Consider the following 17527-nt stretch of genomic DNA (forward strand, 5'->3'; position numbering starts at 1 on the left):
AGAAATGCAAAATGTATGTAAATAAAAATGTAATAACTGTAAACGATAAAAATTTATCAAAAATCATTTTAATGTCAGTAACGGTAACCCAATATAAAAATACATATTCGAAAGAAAAAGATTAAAACAATGCATATAATTTGTAATTTAACTACATGTGTCATGTACAATTTCATTAAATACTTAAAATTTTTGCAGAGTGGAGTTACTGGTTCTACTAGTTTGAATTATTTGTAACACCATTGACAAAATAACAGGTCAGCCAATGGTAAATTAAATAAATTAAAATTAAAACAGCTGGGAATGTCACCATAATTCTAGAACGATCCATCTATGAACAGAATTTTCAGTCACATGTTTGACAGAACTTGCAGATGAAAGACACTGATTGAGCTCAGAATGTCATAAATCCATTTTATTATGAAAAAGAAAAAGCATATCTTGTGTAATAGTATACAGTGTAACAGACCATCTCCCACAAGAAAAGTCCATTTGTGTATGCCACCAAGAAATCAACCTTTGGACAAGAATTACAAAAAAATAACATCAAATAAAACAAAACCACTGGAAAACAGTGGCAAAGCTATGGTTTCCAAATATGATCCTAATTTTCTATAGATTTTTTCATAGAGTGAATTGCTACATTAATTATGAGTGTTATTATAGGTTAGTATAGTCATTGACTCAGTAAAATGGAGAGCACAGGAAATGCTTTAGGCCTGCAAGTGCAATATTCATTATCCAGTTTAAGAGGGTATTTTGAGTTATGCTAATATAAAATTATCGGATAATGAAGACTAATTCAATAAACTAGTTTAAGGACATCTGATTACAGCTGAGAACCGTTTGTTTCCAGAGTCCTGAAATAGTGCTCCCCATAATGGGACTGGATAAGTTAAAAAAAAAAAAAAAAAAAGTGTCACTCTCACCATTCAAACAACAAATCCACATTATATTTTTTGCATTCCGTGACTAAGAAACAAAATGATCCTTTGCCTAAAATGCATCTAAAGAAAAGCTGAGACTGAGAGAAGACCTGCTACCACTACTGACATGTTTGTGTCGAAGATACTTAAAGTTGGGTTTTTTTGTAACTCTTCTAAAAAATTTTCACAATGGTTGCATTAGAGTTATGACTCCCCAAATAACCATGTTTAAAGTCATTTCTCCATGATGAGGTAGAATCCAAACATTTCTATGAAGACACTTTGAAAATTAGTATGGGAATGTAAACAAAACAAGCAAAAAATTATGTTTGGAAAAAGACATCTTTAAATCATTGATAAACTCTTCTGATATGAATTCACAATCACAAAATATTTAGCATCAACGCAGTACTGTTCTGTACAACTGTTCTCGATTGGTCGACAGAAGCTCCAACTTATCCGATAAAACTGTGCTTAAAGATTTGCAAACATTTCGAATGACTGTAATGTAGAAACTATCACAGCTTTTACAGAGAAAGGCCAGCAAATAGGCTCATTGGTTTTAATACCAATCATCGAAACTGTGTCTGATGAACCAACACAGAAAAACCGCTGCAATGCAAAATGCACTTCCTAAAATTTTTTGCCAATGCATGCACAAGGAATGTCTAATTCACTACACGAACACAGATTTGCCATGTTTTACAGTCAGACAAACATTAATTTTATTCACATGTTTGTGCATTGCACTTTGAAGGGTAAGTTATATATGACATAACATTAGTAAGAGATGATCTTTACATTCATGATATGCAAGAGGCTCCCTCAAAAGGGAATGTTAGAGTTCTTTGTTAAGAGGGAAAAAAAGGAGAAAAGACAGAAAAGGCCATTGCATGATGAAGAAAAAAAAAACAATATTTTGAGTGAATCTCACAAAAACATGTCATGGTTGCAGTTCACCCCAGAATATATGTTATTTTGCATAAAGAAAATGAAGCTTATTTTTAGGACCATTAGGATTTTTTTTTTTTTTTTTGCATTGGGGCAATAGTTTTCGGCACATTTCCATCCTAAATTCTCATCGCCTCTAGAGTTACTTTTGAAATTATTTAAATTCTCTTTAATCTGATTCATTCATTTCTTGTTACTTTAATACATTATTTTTCTGTATATATATATACACACTTTTTATTATTATATTAATGAGAATTTGGGTGTAAATGTGCTTCATTTTCTTTAAGCAGACTATATTTTTCCATTTTCTCTTGAAATGAAATGCAACTTGGACATGTTCTTGATAGCTTTTCCTAAATTCCCAAAAAGGGGCTAAATATCATCTTTAGCATGTAATCTTGTATCGGCATAAAAGATTTGCCACTTATATACACAATATACCGAAATCTCCCAAAAAGACCACAGAAGAGAAACCTCACATTTTACTAAGCGCTCTGATAACACAGGTTATATAGACCCTTGAAACAAGAGCAAAGCTTTTTAAACAGATGAATCAGATCAGTCTGGCTGACATGACACTCCACTGCTAAAACCATCAGAGCACATTCTATACACACAGTCGGCAGTACATCATTTATCTTACTTTGCACATTATCAGCGTTAAGGTCGTGACTCCTTCTCAACACAACGGGAATTAACACAGCTAGGTGAAAACGCACTGGTATGGTATTCATAATGAGATGGACACACATCCGCACACATATGTGTGCATGTGTTTAAAGAGGTCTGCATTGCCGTGCATTATTTTAATAGATGACTGCATGCATATGGCGCGAGCAAGAGAGACTGAACAGTAAAAAAAGCCTTCGTAAAGGTCCATGTGCTGTGTAACTGTCGTTGGCTTCTGCTATCATCTCTATAGGGCTCAATAAGGCATGTGATCATACGCACGGCTAATTCAATCAGTCCGCTTCATGTGCACTCAAGTCAGGTTCATTTGCAAAGCATTCTGCATGATCTGAAGTGTGTTTCCCAGAGGGAATGTATACCTCATGATTTCTATTAAAAGTTCAGTTGGTTAGTATAGCGATGTATATTTTAAAGCAGCATCATATTTATAATAATACATTATTAGTGTCACTATAGCATATCACTATCAAGCAGAGTAGCGAAAACAAAGATTCATAAGCAAGTCTGGGAAAGCGGTTAATTTGATTTATACTCACAGAGACCCAAAAAAACAAGAGAGAATGAATAAAACATAGCTATACAGACAAATAACAGCACATTTCTCCACCCCACCCCCCATACCCAACAGTAGTGGTAGAACTCACAAAAATAAATGCATTACGTGTAATTATCAAGTACGTCATTCTGATTGGCTACCCTGTGCAACAGAGAGCCAATCAGAGGTAAGAGTCTAACTGTCCATCCGCTCGAATGACTGACAGACAGAATGTTGTGTAAAAAGCTGAACCCACACAAGTGTATAGTGAAATGCACTGCTGTAAGGCTTTGTTTAGTTCATGGCTCCTCTGTATAAAGTCCCAGTGGTTGATTTGAGTGTTGCTCTAAAAGAAAGTCATCCACAGGTTAATGAAAACAGCCTCCACTTGACATTATTCGCCAACACGGAGGAGTGTCTGTGAACGTTTTAATAAGGGCAAACGAAAATAGCGTTCGATCAAGAGACAGCTGCGAGATCACAGATAGCTTGATCTCAATGTGACATCTCACGTTAAGCTCCTTCTGGATAGTCTCCATAAGAGCTTGTTTTCAGATAAGGAACCACAAAAAAAAAGAAAAAAAAAAAAGACATAGATGGACAGTATATTTTGTAAAGTCAGCTAACATATAACATCCGTAGTGTGAAAAGGGTGGAATTTCCCAGCTCAGTGGTGTGTAAACAGTGCTGATTTGCAATTAGCTCTCTGCCATAATCAGAGGTCACTGTCACCTGCCGCCCTCTGCAAAGGGTCACCAGTTGGCTTTAACCGCTCTGATGTCACTCACCAGGTTCTGAGCCAGACATATCCCAAAAATCTGAAACATATTTTAAGAGAAGGCATCATAGAGGAGAAAAAATACAATATACATTCAAAGTACTCTCACATTTAGTTAAACAAAACCTGAAATATCCCTATAACCTACAATTGTATTTTACTAAAACAGTAATATAAAAATATATCAAATATATATATTCAAAATAAATTGTGTGTGTGTATACACACAGACACGGACACACACAGACACATATATACACACACACACAATAACTTAAAAATGTATATATATATATATATATATATATATATATATATATATATATATATATATATATATATATATATATATATATATATATATATATATATAATAATAATAAAGAAAATTAAAACTTTTTTAGGACTTTTTAGAACATTTTCATGACAATAAAGCATATTTTTCTTGCTCTTCCTCAAATGCAAGCCTTTGCAATCTCATTCAGTCTCCGACAAACAAAGACACAATATTTAATTTTTATCACGTATTTCTAAGTATACATTGTAGTATATTTGTTATACAGAATAAGAAATAAAATCAGCATAACTTAAATGCATTATATGATTAAAAACAAAACAGGGTGAATTTCATTATTCTATAAAATTTTTTCATTACAGTAATAATAATAATATTGAGGAGAAATGTACTGGTATACCACAATGCAAATTTAAATTTTATATTTTTTCTTTTGATCTTGGGGTAAATTATGAGCTGGGATTTTTAAGATTCACCTAGCCAAGACATCCATTATGCAGGAACTTAAAGCTGAATTTTAAAGTTTAACCAGAAGGTGGAAGCATAACATTCATTCATGAGGGACCATTTTAACACTCAGGCCTCATTCAAGCAAATCTGTTGCCTTTACTACATCATTAAAGTCATGCTTTAAACAATTTTCATTAGCATTGTCCTTACCTGTAATAATGCAATCCCCACAAAAATCCCAGCAACAATGATCAGATTGTCCTGAAGCCACTTTTCAAACTGCCCCACACAGCCCTTTGTATAAATGTACTTCTGCTGATCCAACTCCTATTAAAAAGATTATTCAAAATAGAACAGTACTTAATGGAAAACGTCAGATCTAAATAAGAAACTGACTCTCATTCAAGTGCACCATGTAGCATATCAAGTGTTTGCTCCTCTGAGTTGACCTTTACTCTTTACTCAAGTCCAGGATAAACAACTAGGCCTTCACCTGGGTGGACCTTTGAAAACAAATATCCTCTCTGGAAAACTGGAAGAACTCACTCCCACGCCAAGTAGACGAAATGTCACACAGCTCACCACATATATCCTAATACAGGGATGATCCAGTTTGTATTACACAGCCATACAGGAATGTCTTAACTACTGTCTATCGAATTCTAGGAAGGAAGGGAGATGAAAAGGTGTAATTTAGAGCAGTCAGTGACATCTGAAGGTGAAGAAAGAGAAAGCCACACAATTCAGCTTTTGTGAACCATGCAAACATGTTCTTCCAAAGAATCTTTGTCCCCCCAGGGAAGACGACACAAAAGACTTTAGAAACGTATCGCCAAAACGGTAGGAAGTCAGAGAAAGCCAGTGAAAAGCTGTATGACAGTTAACTGCTTGAACTCATTCATCACAGATCTTTATTAACTACTTCTCTTTTTCTTGTTCTCTTCAAAGCCTTCCTCCAGATGCTGAACAAAGAAATGCAGAATATATAAACGTATGATTCTTTGAGCAAACATTTGTTTATTGTATTTTCAATACTTATTGTTCAAAACAACAAATCAATTAAAAAAAAAACTATAAAACCAGAGTTAATCTCTCCAAAGGTGGATTATGAGAGGAAGAGTATCCATGGATACAGAATAAGTACTCTGTGCCATGGAGAGACCGTGGTGAACCGTGGGTGCAGTGTCACTCCACCCATTCTGAGAGGCACTGGGCTGGCATAAGCCGCTGACTTCCCAATTACAGAGCTCCACAATTTCCCGTGGCTAAAACTAGAAGCTAATTATCACTTTTAAAGGCTTAAACTGTTATTAAGGAGGCGAACAAGAGGAACTCAAATGCTCTCAGAATCTCTTACATGCTTAACCCTTCTGTGCTCCTTTCACAGGGTGGTCTGACACAACACAATTCATACACTATAATGTTTTTTCAGCATTTTGAATATACCATGAACAACTGTAACATTTCTAACTTGTAATAACACGCTCACCCCTTGAAGCCGCACATCATAGCCACACTGTGTATTCAGAACATCCTCCTAGAGAGAGAACAAAAGAACATGCCCAACTTATTTCAAAACATTTCTATACGCTATAAAAAAAATATATTTTTCAAAGTTATTAATAAAACAAAGATTATTGGGGTAAATCTTACAAGAAAATCACATTTTAGTCTTCAAAAGTCTTAGGTTTAATTTAGTATGTTTTCAATGTGCCATTTCTTTGTAACTATTTGTACAATTTCCAACCAATTTCTAAGTGAATAGAATAAAATAGAATAAAACATAATCTGAAGTACAGAATATAAACTTTCAGATAAAATTAAAATTAATTAGGATTAAACAGAGAACAGAATAGAATGGTAGTATAAAAATATATTTCAATAGAATAGGATAGAAAAATATTGTGATTTTAAATTTTAAAAAAATGAAAAATAGATTAGAATGTTAAAGGCAGAACAGATTTTTTTTTAACTATACAATATAATAGAATGGGATATAATTATTTTAAAATATAATTTTAGAAGAACTAAGTGCAATACTTCAGACAGAAAAAACAGAATAGAATAGAATAGAATAGAATAGAATAGAATAGAATAGAATAGAATAGAATAAACTGAGAGGGTTTAATCATGCAACCTTTGTAACAGATAAACAACAGTATTATTATCATGCTAATTAAAGCACCACTAGATGGATATATAGAGGTTTACATCTATCTATCTATCTATCTATATATATATATCTCTCTCTCTCTCTATATATATATATATAGAAAAACAAGAGAAAAAATAGTTGACTCATGACACTAGTTACCTTAGCAATAGCATCCCTAGTAACTTACTAAAAAAAATGCACATCTCAAATATGTTGTTCCACTGAGCTACAATCCTTAGCTATATCCTGTTATTCAGACCAGCAAATAATACTAAACCTTTTTGAATGAGATCTATAAACAAACTTTAAAAGCTCAAAGCATGCAGCACAGATTGTGAGGAATGACACTGTTAACAGTGTGAAACAGGAGCAGGGAAGTGCAAGTGGTAAACAGATGAAACGATTGTTGCTGGCACTCACAGCAGGGTCTTTAACGCAACAGGAGAAGGGAACGCCACACCTTTCCCGGCTGGGGTTGGAGTCGGTGCAGTTGAAATAGATGTTCAGGTTCCAGTCATTCGGCCCATGAGCACCACAACACGACCACTGATGTGATATATAACATCAGAGGTGACATTACTATCATTATCATCATCATCTTTACATCATCACATAGCTGTAATTTACCATAATGTTTTTCATATAAAGCTTAGTGACTAAGCAGATGTCTCATATTCTCAAGAGCACATTTATATACTGTATCAAACCCATTCAAAATACACCCACAGCACAGCAGAAAACAAGAGGGGACGAGAAGTGCTGACTCACATATTCTTGAGCAAAGTCAATGAGATTCTGGAGGTCAATGTCATCCCGATATGCTTTAACATTGTTGTTGATGAAGAAGTTCAGCTGGTCTTTGATCCAGTCTTTAAACACAAAGGCTAAAATGCCAGCTGTGAGCTCTAGGAAAAAGATGAGGCCCAAAAACACTGAAAACTAGAAGAGAAATCACACAGACAGTGGAGTCAGAATTTTTAAGGGAAATAATTCTTCAATAAAAATCATTCCAATACATATGCCTCCAGGAGGCATTTCAATTTTTTCTGGGTGTATTCTTATGTAATATTAGCCAATTCATTTCATTTGCACAGTCGTTTCAGGGAACAAATAAACCCTGAAATGAGTGAAGAGAGGAAAACAGGTTGCAGAAAAATGAGAGGCAGGGCTCGAAGGCCGGATGCAAGGGTGGAACTCACAAATTTGAGCAGGAATGTGTTCTCCCGGAGCGCACCGATGCATCCGGCAAATCCGAGGATGAACATCACCCCTCCTACGACAATGAAGAGCCAGACAGGGTCGAAGCCGCCCAGATCTGTGATGGAGGAAATGTTTGACAGCACTCCCTGTGGGCCAGACACATCAGACAGAATTGTTGTAGGTTCACATCCTGACCTTAAAATCCTCCACCACCTGCTAGGCCGCCACAACTGACGGTGTTTGGGCAACGGTTTGCAGTGATTCATGCCTTCCATGTTTGGATTTCCACATCAGGGTGGAATCTCAGTTCAACCCCAGAACCAACAGCAGGGTTTTGACCATGCTGACAGCGAATATAAACAAGGTTTCCTTTTTTTGTGTGTGTTCTTGCCTGGTTTGTTATGATGGTGTTAGAAAAGAAGGCTCTGAAATCTGCCTGAACACTCATTTAAAATAAACAGAACTTCCACCAATCAAATTCAACAGCCTTAGTTCGATTCTTAATGCTTTATTTCTGTGATTAACATTTTGCTAATTAAAACTGAACCACTGTATTAATTATTTACATCATGTTACCGAGATGTCCCTTAATCGGCTGACATTAATACAAAGTGCCATATGGCCTACACGTGTCTTTTAAGCAGAACAATCAACGACTGAAATGGAGCAATTTCCAAGTTATTAATCAGCCAATTGACTTCATTCATTAAGTCGCCTTACATTAGTGTGAAGAAATGACATTCACCTTCCATGCATGAATACGTAACAGCAAGGGTGACCTTTTCCAAGAGGGATGGCAAAAAAATCACAATAAATACAAAGCCTTATTGAGCTGTGCAGCACTGTTACAAAATAACAGAGACATTAAACTGCCATGGAAATAAATAAAAGATGCCACCCATATGCTCTCAAATGTCATGGTTTAAGGGTATTAAAAGGGAGACTACAGACATCAAAAGAGAAAAAAAGCAACATGGGGGATTCACATAAGTGCTTTCAGCACCTCAGAACATATCACAAAATAAAACATGAAGACCAACAGGAAAAGTTAATGCTAAATATTCATTTGGGCACTTTAACTGACAGACTGAATGAGACAACAGGGTATCTGTAGGTAGTTTGTGCTGTTAAAGTGCGCTGTTGTCTGATGTTTACATCTATGATTATGTTGCTCAGGCAACAGCATGGATAATAATATAAGGAATCTGAGGCATGTCACCGATCCTTGTGTTATTCTGTATTTGTGTTTCCAACTTGCCTTTTCTGCCCAGGCCCAAAGTCCAATACCCAGGAATGCAGCTCCCAGCAACTGCAACACACAACAGAATTTATCACATTTACAGCACTTATACAATTCATTCCTGCTCCATAATGGCAGGAGGTTACTGCTGTGTACAGACAGCACTGCTCTCTTTATCTGAGGGCAACCCATCTAAAAAAAAAAAAAAAAAAAAAAAACAGCCTTGGCGGAGATTCAATAAAAGATCCGGGAAGCAAAGATTTCCCTGCATGCACTGCCATATTTGGCATAAGGTTCCCTGGGAGGGAGCCAAGACTTGTTTTTACCTGAATGAGAGAAATCACTTGGATGCAACCGCTTACAGGAAACTGTTTCGTTTTTGTTTTTATGGTACAATAATGTTACTGTTTTGGCATGTGTGTCCAACACGATCCAAGTCAAATCAATCTCTAAATTTACTATCACACTTTAAAGAGATATTTCAAAAAAAAAATAATAATAATAATAATTGTTAAATTGTTACAAATCTTTACAGCTTTTATTCTTCAAAAAAAAAAAAAAAGGCTAAGCCAAAGAACCAAAATTGTAAAGTCATTGGGAGTGTAAGATGCATTGTCTTATGTATCATTATTTACTGATGTGAGATCTGACATTATCAACTCAAAAAAAAAAACAAAAAAAAAAAACATTTTGCACACAAAGGAAGTGCAAAACCACAATGTCTCTGAGCAACACAGAGAACGGTTTCATTACTCAATGAATGAGTGAACAATTTAATATCACACTCATAAAAGACAGTAATTAGTTTACACTGTGAATGAATTTGGCCACCTCTGCATGTTAAAAAGTTTTTAAAAAAGGCCTAAACCACTCAAGATATCAGACCCTTTTTAAATCAGCAAAATATCATCCTCTTATCATTGCTGACGAAATATTGAGACATTTTTGCTCATTTTTTGGTCCCACTCCTCACTGCTCTCACTAAAAAGAAGTTTAATATGTCTTCCCACTCCCTTCCACAACTTTTACACTTTGTTGTAAAGTCCCACAGGCATGCAGACCTCTACCTAAATCACACAGTAACTCATATATTATGTGTTTGCATACATTGCCAAAACACATCACACCAGATTTCACGTCAATATCACTGATCATTCCAGTCAAACATGGTCTGTCCTGATGATTTTTGAATATACAACTGAAATTTGAAACCTACAGAATAAAGGACAATTCTCAGTGAATAACAACACAAGTTTCACAAAGCTATTGTACAGCTTCAGAAAACTTGGAATGGGATTCACATATTTCATTTGGTCCACTTTCAGAAAAAAAAAATCATACGCCACTCTTATGAGACAGAAACAGAAGAGAGGGTACAGGAAATTACTAGAGAGATAGTGTGAGAGAGAAAGCGATAGAAAGAGGGGAATGGGATGAGAATTTGAACCAGAGCAGCACATTTAGCACATGCACCAACCACCACACCAAGGCACCAACTACAATACAATTTTTCTTGGACTAAACATGCAATAAAAGATGTTTCTCTGTGAATCTGATTTACTGCCTGACCTTCTCACTCTAATGTGTTATCAAATCTACAGATTCCCTGACTCCAGCTGGGCTCTCGGCGGTGCGTGTTTGACTGCAGGTTAGAGCAATTCCAGTGTGAGGGGAAACGTGACAGCAGGATGCTGAGAGTCAGAGGTCGGGTATCAGCAGCCGCAAATCCCATAATCCCATTTCCCCGTGGTCTCGGCTAATCCAATGGATGGCTGGGACTGAGCTGAGGGCCAGTCATCCACTGCACACACTCTCTGTCAATACGTACCACTGACTCCCACTCATCCTTATCATAAAGGCCTATCTCCTCCACTCCTCTTTACCCTGATTCAGGGGAGGCCAGTGATGTGTTGCCCACGTGGAAATCGGGATTAGACACGTTCAAGCATCACAAAGCACTTAAAAATCTTATTTAGTTATTCCGGCCATACAGAGAATGGCTGCTATCTCACACGATGGATGATTAGACTTACAGTATCTCTGTTTTATCACTAACAGCAGCCAAATAAACTCTTGGCTTAAACTCTCAGCACTGTGACAGTGAACAGAACCACTTTTTCCACCAGCTGTTACATCCATTAGAACTGCTTTTGCTTTTTCTCTCCTTAAGCCATCTTCTGACATCTTTATCTTTATCGTTGATTAAAAACTGCAGCACTGTCATGGAAATGTATACTTTTGGAAAGTCTGACAAGTAGTATTTCTGGATTTATTGCTAAGGCAAGCATCGATATTAATTTTTATTATATTAACGTATGCACAATACCCAGTGTTGTTATTGTTGTTCTCAAAAACTACAACTATTAAAAACTGTTTTTGGTCATTGCTGAAATATAAATTAAAAAAAATAAATATTTACTTTCAGAAATTAGAGTAAAAATAATGGGGAAAAAAATAAAGAAATAAATTAAAAAAATAAATGAGGTTAAGTTGACGTACTAAAATTACTAAAACTGAAAGAAAAACAATTAAAATAGAAATAGAAATAAAAATTACATAATAAAATTGACAAAAGCACATATAAAAATGTAATGAAAATTATTCAATCAATGTTTTGCTAGATTTTTTTTTTTTAACAATTGTAAACTTTTTATCATTTTATCATGACTCAAACAAAACTGTCACTTTTGTTTGAATATTTGATTTGATATGATTTTCACCTGGTGGGTGATTAAAAAAACTATATAACCTATATAACTTTCTTGCATCACAGTGGAACACAGAAGAAGATATTCTGATAAACTGTTTTTGCCAATGGCAAAAGTCAATGGGGTCCAAAACAACTTTCATTGTACGGGCAACGAACATAGATAAACTCACACAACATACAGGTTTGTATCCACATAAGGGTGAGCAAATAATGACATAATTCTATTTCTATTTCTATTTTTCTTTTAGTATGCACCTAGAACCCGCATAGAAACACATTAAAAAAAAACCTTAGCAACTGCATAGCAACATGCTGGCAATCAACCACAGCAACATATTTTGCAATGGCAAACACCATTCAGATTTTCTTATGAAAACTGCAGAAATCTAGTGTTGTTCTCGTACATTTTGTTTTAGGTTTAACACTTATAATGGAAGCCTGTTTTTGAATTGTTGGCCTAGATTATGGAAATACTGAGTTTGTCATTTCCAAAAGTATGGAACGTGACTTCTAGACCTCATCAAGGGGACGAATCTCACTTGACGTGAGCTTTAGTCTATTTTAAAACAACAGAAACTATAAAACGATGAACAATAGCAGTTCGTTATTACTACATAATTTCTGAATGTCAGCAGTGGCTCAATATCAGCACGTTAGAGTCATTTTTAATAATTGATGGAACAGCGAGAGTGACTCTGGCTTGATTCATTTGTGTTTTAGTGAGAATGAGTCAATGTGTGTGAGTGAGAGTAGGGCCTGCTGGGAAATGGCATGGAAATAAACTCCCTCGCAGAGCAACAGAGGAAGAAGGAGGTACGGACATGTGGTTCCCATCTGCCGTATGAACCTGGAGGATATGAAAAGGAAAAACATACAAAAACACATGAGCTCCACACGAGCTCAAGCAAGGACACAAACACACACACTAAATACAAATGTGCACTGCTTTGTACAAAATACACAAGCGACGCACATCATGTGTGCAAACAAACACAGCAGTCAATGCTTTTGTCGCATCAGGGGCAGTGTGTGTGACAATAGCTGCACAGCCCCATCGGCTCCATAGCAAGAGGCTGAATGGGGCTCACTGAGACACACACTCGGGCCCCTCGGACACTGTGGGAACAGCACGTCCCCTCTCACGCACACCATTTGTTCAAACCTAAACGTCTTCATTTGAATACAAGACAAGGGGGCTGCGAGGCTCCCAAATGGAAAGGAGGAGGAGACTTTGGAGAGGAGGAATTAAAGGCTGCTGGGGTGGAAAGGGGGGAGGTCTGACGGTGGGAACGTTAAGATGTCCCTTCAAAAGCCTCCCGGGTAGATATCAGACTGTGATTACAGAGCGAGGCATCTGTAATTACAGGCCATCAACTCGGCCCGGTCTGAGGCTGGCAAAGTGAGTGCTCTGTAGGGATCAGGTAGGTTTCTGCCCGATCAGACTGTCTCCACTTTAAAGCAATCAGACAGACATTAGACAGTATGGACGCACAGGGGTCAAACAGTCTGCTAAGACAAAAAGAGTCGAGAGGCAATAAAAGGCTTTCAGAAATGATGAGGGGACAATAAGATGACAAGAAGAAGTATGACGATCAGACGCTTATTATTAATTATTAATGCTACTGCTCATAATTTGGGTGAGGGATTTGAACGTACCCATAACACAAGTATGTAACTTATCCTGAACGGTTGAAGCTATGGATATGAATGATACCTCCAATCATTATTCTGGAGAAGTCTACTATTACTTTTCTAAGTTGTACGATGTACAATTTTCTCCTGGCAGAGAATAAAACAGGCAAAAACTGATTAGATTTACACTGAATGAGGGAATTCAGCCGTATCTGCAGTGGGAAGTAAGCAACAACTTAGCAACCACCCAGAACACCTTAGCAACCACGTAACAAAAAATATGCAGAGGTAAAAAAAAACATTCACCTTCACCTCCACCCACAAAAGTGGTGACTTTTGCCTGGGTAAACACTAGTCAAATTTTTCTAAAAAAAAAAAAAAAAAAAAAAAAAAAATGTAACAATCTGTTTTCTCTCTCAAAATAAGTCAACCAATGTATTTATTTGTTCTCATAGGTATAGCTGAAAAATGAAAACTCACATTTAATTCAAACCTGCTCTGTTATTTATTTATTATTTATAGTATCAATATTTTTATATTTTCAGCTATATGTCAAGTAATGAAAACAATTTTTAATAGTTTTAGTTTTAGCTAACAATAACATCGCAACATAATTTTAACCATTTTTTTCCATATACAATGAAAGTCAAAACAACACTGACACTCATTGTATGTACAAAAACAGCTTCTTAAAATATCTTTTCTGAAAATATCTTCTGTGGTGCTCCACAGAAGAAAGGAAGTCATGTACGAAAGTGAGTAAATGACAACAGAACTTTCATTTTCAAGTGAAGGTTAAAGAATCAGATCTGACTTTGGGAGAACTGCTCCTGAAAAGATCAAGTCAAGTGTTTAATTTAGCAACAAGAGGGTTGATTTCAGCTTCCAGGAGTATAGACTGGCATTCTGGCCATGATTTGGTGAAAACACAGGCGTCTAGGTTCCAACAAAACACAACAGGCTCTCTATAACATGGGAACAATGGCAGTGGGAGGACTAGCTGCTACAGAGGACAGCGGATCATTATGCAAGGTTAACATTTCAGACGGGACGGCATTAAAGCATGAGGGGGCACCAATTACCCCCACACCCACCAGAGGGGTCTTCAGTACCCCATTCAATACTAACCAATGAAGGCTGGAATTTATGACATCAAGAAGCTTAACAGAATCACGCTCCAGGCGATGTGTTCACCCCAGAAGTGACTCATGGAAGCTTCCCGCTCCAAGACTATCCTTTTATTTCACGATTTATCACTCTCTTACAAGAAAACAATAGAGCAACGTGATTGGTTCTTCATGATGATGTAATGGAGAAATGTCCATATTTTTATAAAGATTAAGAGTCACTTATGAGACTTTTTTTTTTCATCATTTACTCACTCTCAGGTTGTTCTGAACCCATATAATGGAATTCTGTCATTACAGTTCAACTGGATGTGTACCCGGATGTCAAGCCTCAAAAAGGGCCATAAAAAGCACAACAACAGTCACCCAAATGGTTCATTTGTTATTTTCCAAGTTTCCATAAGCCAATGAATAGCTATATAGACTATATAGATATAGTCTACTTTAATAATGCCTTTTCGGAGTTTTAGTATATAGACAGCCTTTGATCAATATAAACTCTCAATATATAGAAAACATATATGTGAAGATTAGTCAAAAAACAATATATTAATTTAATATATTAATTTATTAATATAAATATAATTTATATTAAATATATATATATATATATATATATATATATATATATATATTAAATATACTTAATAAAATAATTTAATAAATATTTTAGGTGAACTAAACATTTAATAAAGCAAAATATTCTTAAAACTTGAATCAATAACAATGTTTTCATGAAATAAGTTCAGCTGGAACACGTAAAGCAATAAAAATAAAATCAACCACCTAATTTTTTATTTTTATTTTTTTGATTTGAATATCAGATAAAGAATAAGAACAGAAAGCAGATGAAAACACGAACACTGACATTTCATGATTTAGCATTACAATCAACATCACCATAACTGAACTGCTCAAGAACTGATACAATCAGCTTTCCTCCGAATCACTACAAAATATGGAAAAACTGTTTGTGGAAAAGAGAAACATGGAAATAGGGACAAAACTGTATAATTTCCAACCCAGACATGGAAAAACTGAATGGTGTGAGGTCATCTCTGTTAAACCTGTGAACTGGCCCATGCTGTCCCAACTAATGAGACCTGGATAATCCTATTTACCCTCCACTCCCCTCACCTCTCAATCGGATGTATTCTTCAGATCTGGAAAGGTACTGAGAAACCACGATTTCCATAATCCATTCCCATGGGAAACAGGTGATTTATTTATTTTGTTTTTATTTTATTTTATTAATTAATTTATTTTTACCTGGATGTGTATTTGAGAATGTATCCGACAACAACATACACATCACTAGATAAATAAAATTCAAATAAATAAATATTCAGCACTGGTACGATATATTTCATATAAACACATTAGTGTTACATGCTGTGAGCTGAATGAGGCAAATGTATATCCTGCTGAACTTGTTTTGCAATCCTGATTTGTTTACTTTAGACGCTGGAAACACACAATGAAAAGATTATGGGGGCAATTAATTTAAGTTTGAGAAACATAATTAAAAGCAAATGAACTGCAGATCCACAAAACTTACCCAAAATATGATGTTGAATCCGAATAAGAAGTATTTAACACAGCAGCTGACCTCTGCTCCTTTAAAATGATGCTGTTTTCTGCTCATTTTGTCCTGGCCAGCTAACGCTGTTGTGTTGATTCAACGATCAGCTGCAAAAAACTAAACGGATCGGCACAAACACGACTCGAAAACGATGCATGCAGCTATAGTTCAGCCGAAGAGGCTGCGAACCAGGAATACATCGCAAACCACAACAATGCACCATCAACCAACGCTGAATCTAATCATCAGTTTTTCAACATATAAACAACGCACGAGGAGTTAAATGGGTGGGGAAATGATTGTTCCGGGTCCCCCCTGATAAACCCCGAACGCTTTGGATTGGTGTCATGAGATGTGTTTGATATTTTAACCTTGTTGTGAATGTCCCGAGGAAAACAATCCACAGCAATCTAACAATCCAGTGAGAACAGAGAAGCGCGACACTGCACTCAGAAGACACGAGCTCCCTGTCAACTGAGCAAGCTGTCATAATAAAAGTCCTGCCAGTATCCATTAATAGGTGATTTATTTCAACAAGAAGTCATTGTGAAATAAACAGTGTCTTTTACAAGTATACAATGTCTTTTACCCTTTTAAAGTATTTTTGCGATCTTCTTAGGTCGTCTTGACTAAACAGTGTTTTTCCAAACACCAACTCAACTCCTAATGAATGTGTAAACAGTGTGTTGTTTTTATACCTATAAATATAAATAATCAAATTAAATATAACTACTATTCAGTTTAGTATACCACCCCTTCCCACTCCACCCCAAGCTTCTCCCACCCTGTGAGACTGTATTTTGCATAAATTCATTCAAATTAGTTTTTTTTTTAATTATTATTTTTTAAATTATTATTTTAACTTTTTTTGCCTTTCCTTTTGACTTACCCTTGGTTTCCTACATTTATGAATTTACTTCATTGTTTTTATAGTCCGTTACACTGCTACACAATTGTATACTTTGTCAATACTGTAAATGCTGACAAACATGCCATTATATCATGTAAAACAATTATAGACTGCTGAGGGGTTGTTTTATTTTGTCACTTCCGGTTGTTGTTGTTATTCATCGTCGCTTATTGCTGTCATTGGAGCTGTTCTTGTATGCAGCATCTATGCAGCATTGAAGGTCTCTCTGGAGAATGTGAAGCGTGTTACCCTGTTAACATGAGTAAATGTCCTAAACAGGATATAAACATGCATCTGAGAGCCTATATTATCTCATGGACAATCCATTTTATTTCTCATTTCT

At 35.8% G+C, this 17527-nt stretch overlaps 1 protein-coding gene across 1 annotated transcript; it reads right to left on the reverse strand.

Moving 5' to 3' along the window:
- Positions 1-400: 400 nt before the first annotated feature.
- LOC109110189 (tetraspanin-17-like) lies at positions 401-16734 on the reverse strand. The gene is made up of 8 exons (XM_019123231.2): positions 16251-16734; positions 9242-9292; positions 7983-8129; positions 7552-7722; positions 7204-7329; positions 6118-6165; positions 4839-4955; positions 401-3923 (listed from the first exon to the last, which is right to left on the reverse strand). The coding sequence occupies exons 1-8, from the start codon at positions 16335-16337 to the stop codon at positions 3858-3860; spliced, it is 813 nt and encodes a 270-aa protein (XP_018978776.1). The 5' UTR covers positions 16338-16734; the 3' UTR covers positions 401-3857.
- Between the last annotated feature and the right edge of the window lie 793 nt (positions 16735-17527).

Source organism: Cyprinus carpio, chromosome B14 (assembly GCF_018340385.1).
Source record: "Cyprinus carpio isolate SPL01 chromosome B14, ASM1834038v1, whole genome shotgun sequence".
Taxonomy (NCBI): domain Eukaryota; kingdom Metazoa; phylum Chordata; class Actinopteri; order Cypriniformes; family Cyprinidae; genus Cyprinus; species Cyprinus carpio.

Bases quoted from the DNA above. Each gene is read 5' to 3' on its own strand.
- LOC109110189 (XM_019123231.2), bottom strand. From the start codon at position 16,337: ATGAGCAGAAAACAGCATCATTTTAAAGGAGCAGAGGTCAGCTGCTGT. The intron at 8,130-9,241 runs GCAAGTTGGAAA...TCTGGCCCACAG, and splicing joins TTTGGGCCTGGGCAGAAAAG to GGAGTGCTGTCAAACATTTC. The intron at 7,330-7,551 runs GTGAGTCAGCAC...ATATCACATCAG, and splicing joins TTGACTTTGCTCAAGAATAT to TGGTCGTGTTGTGGTGCTCA.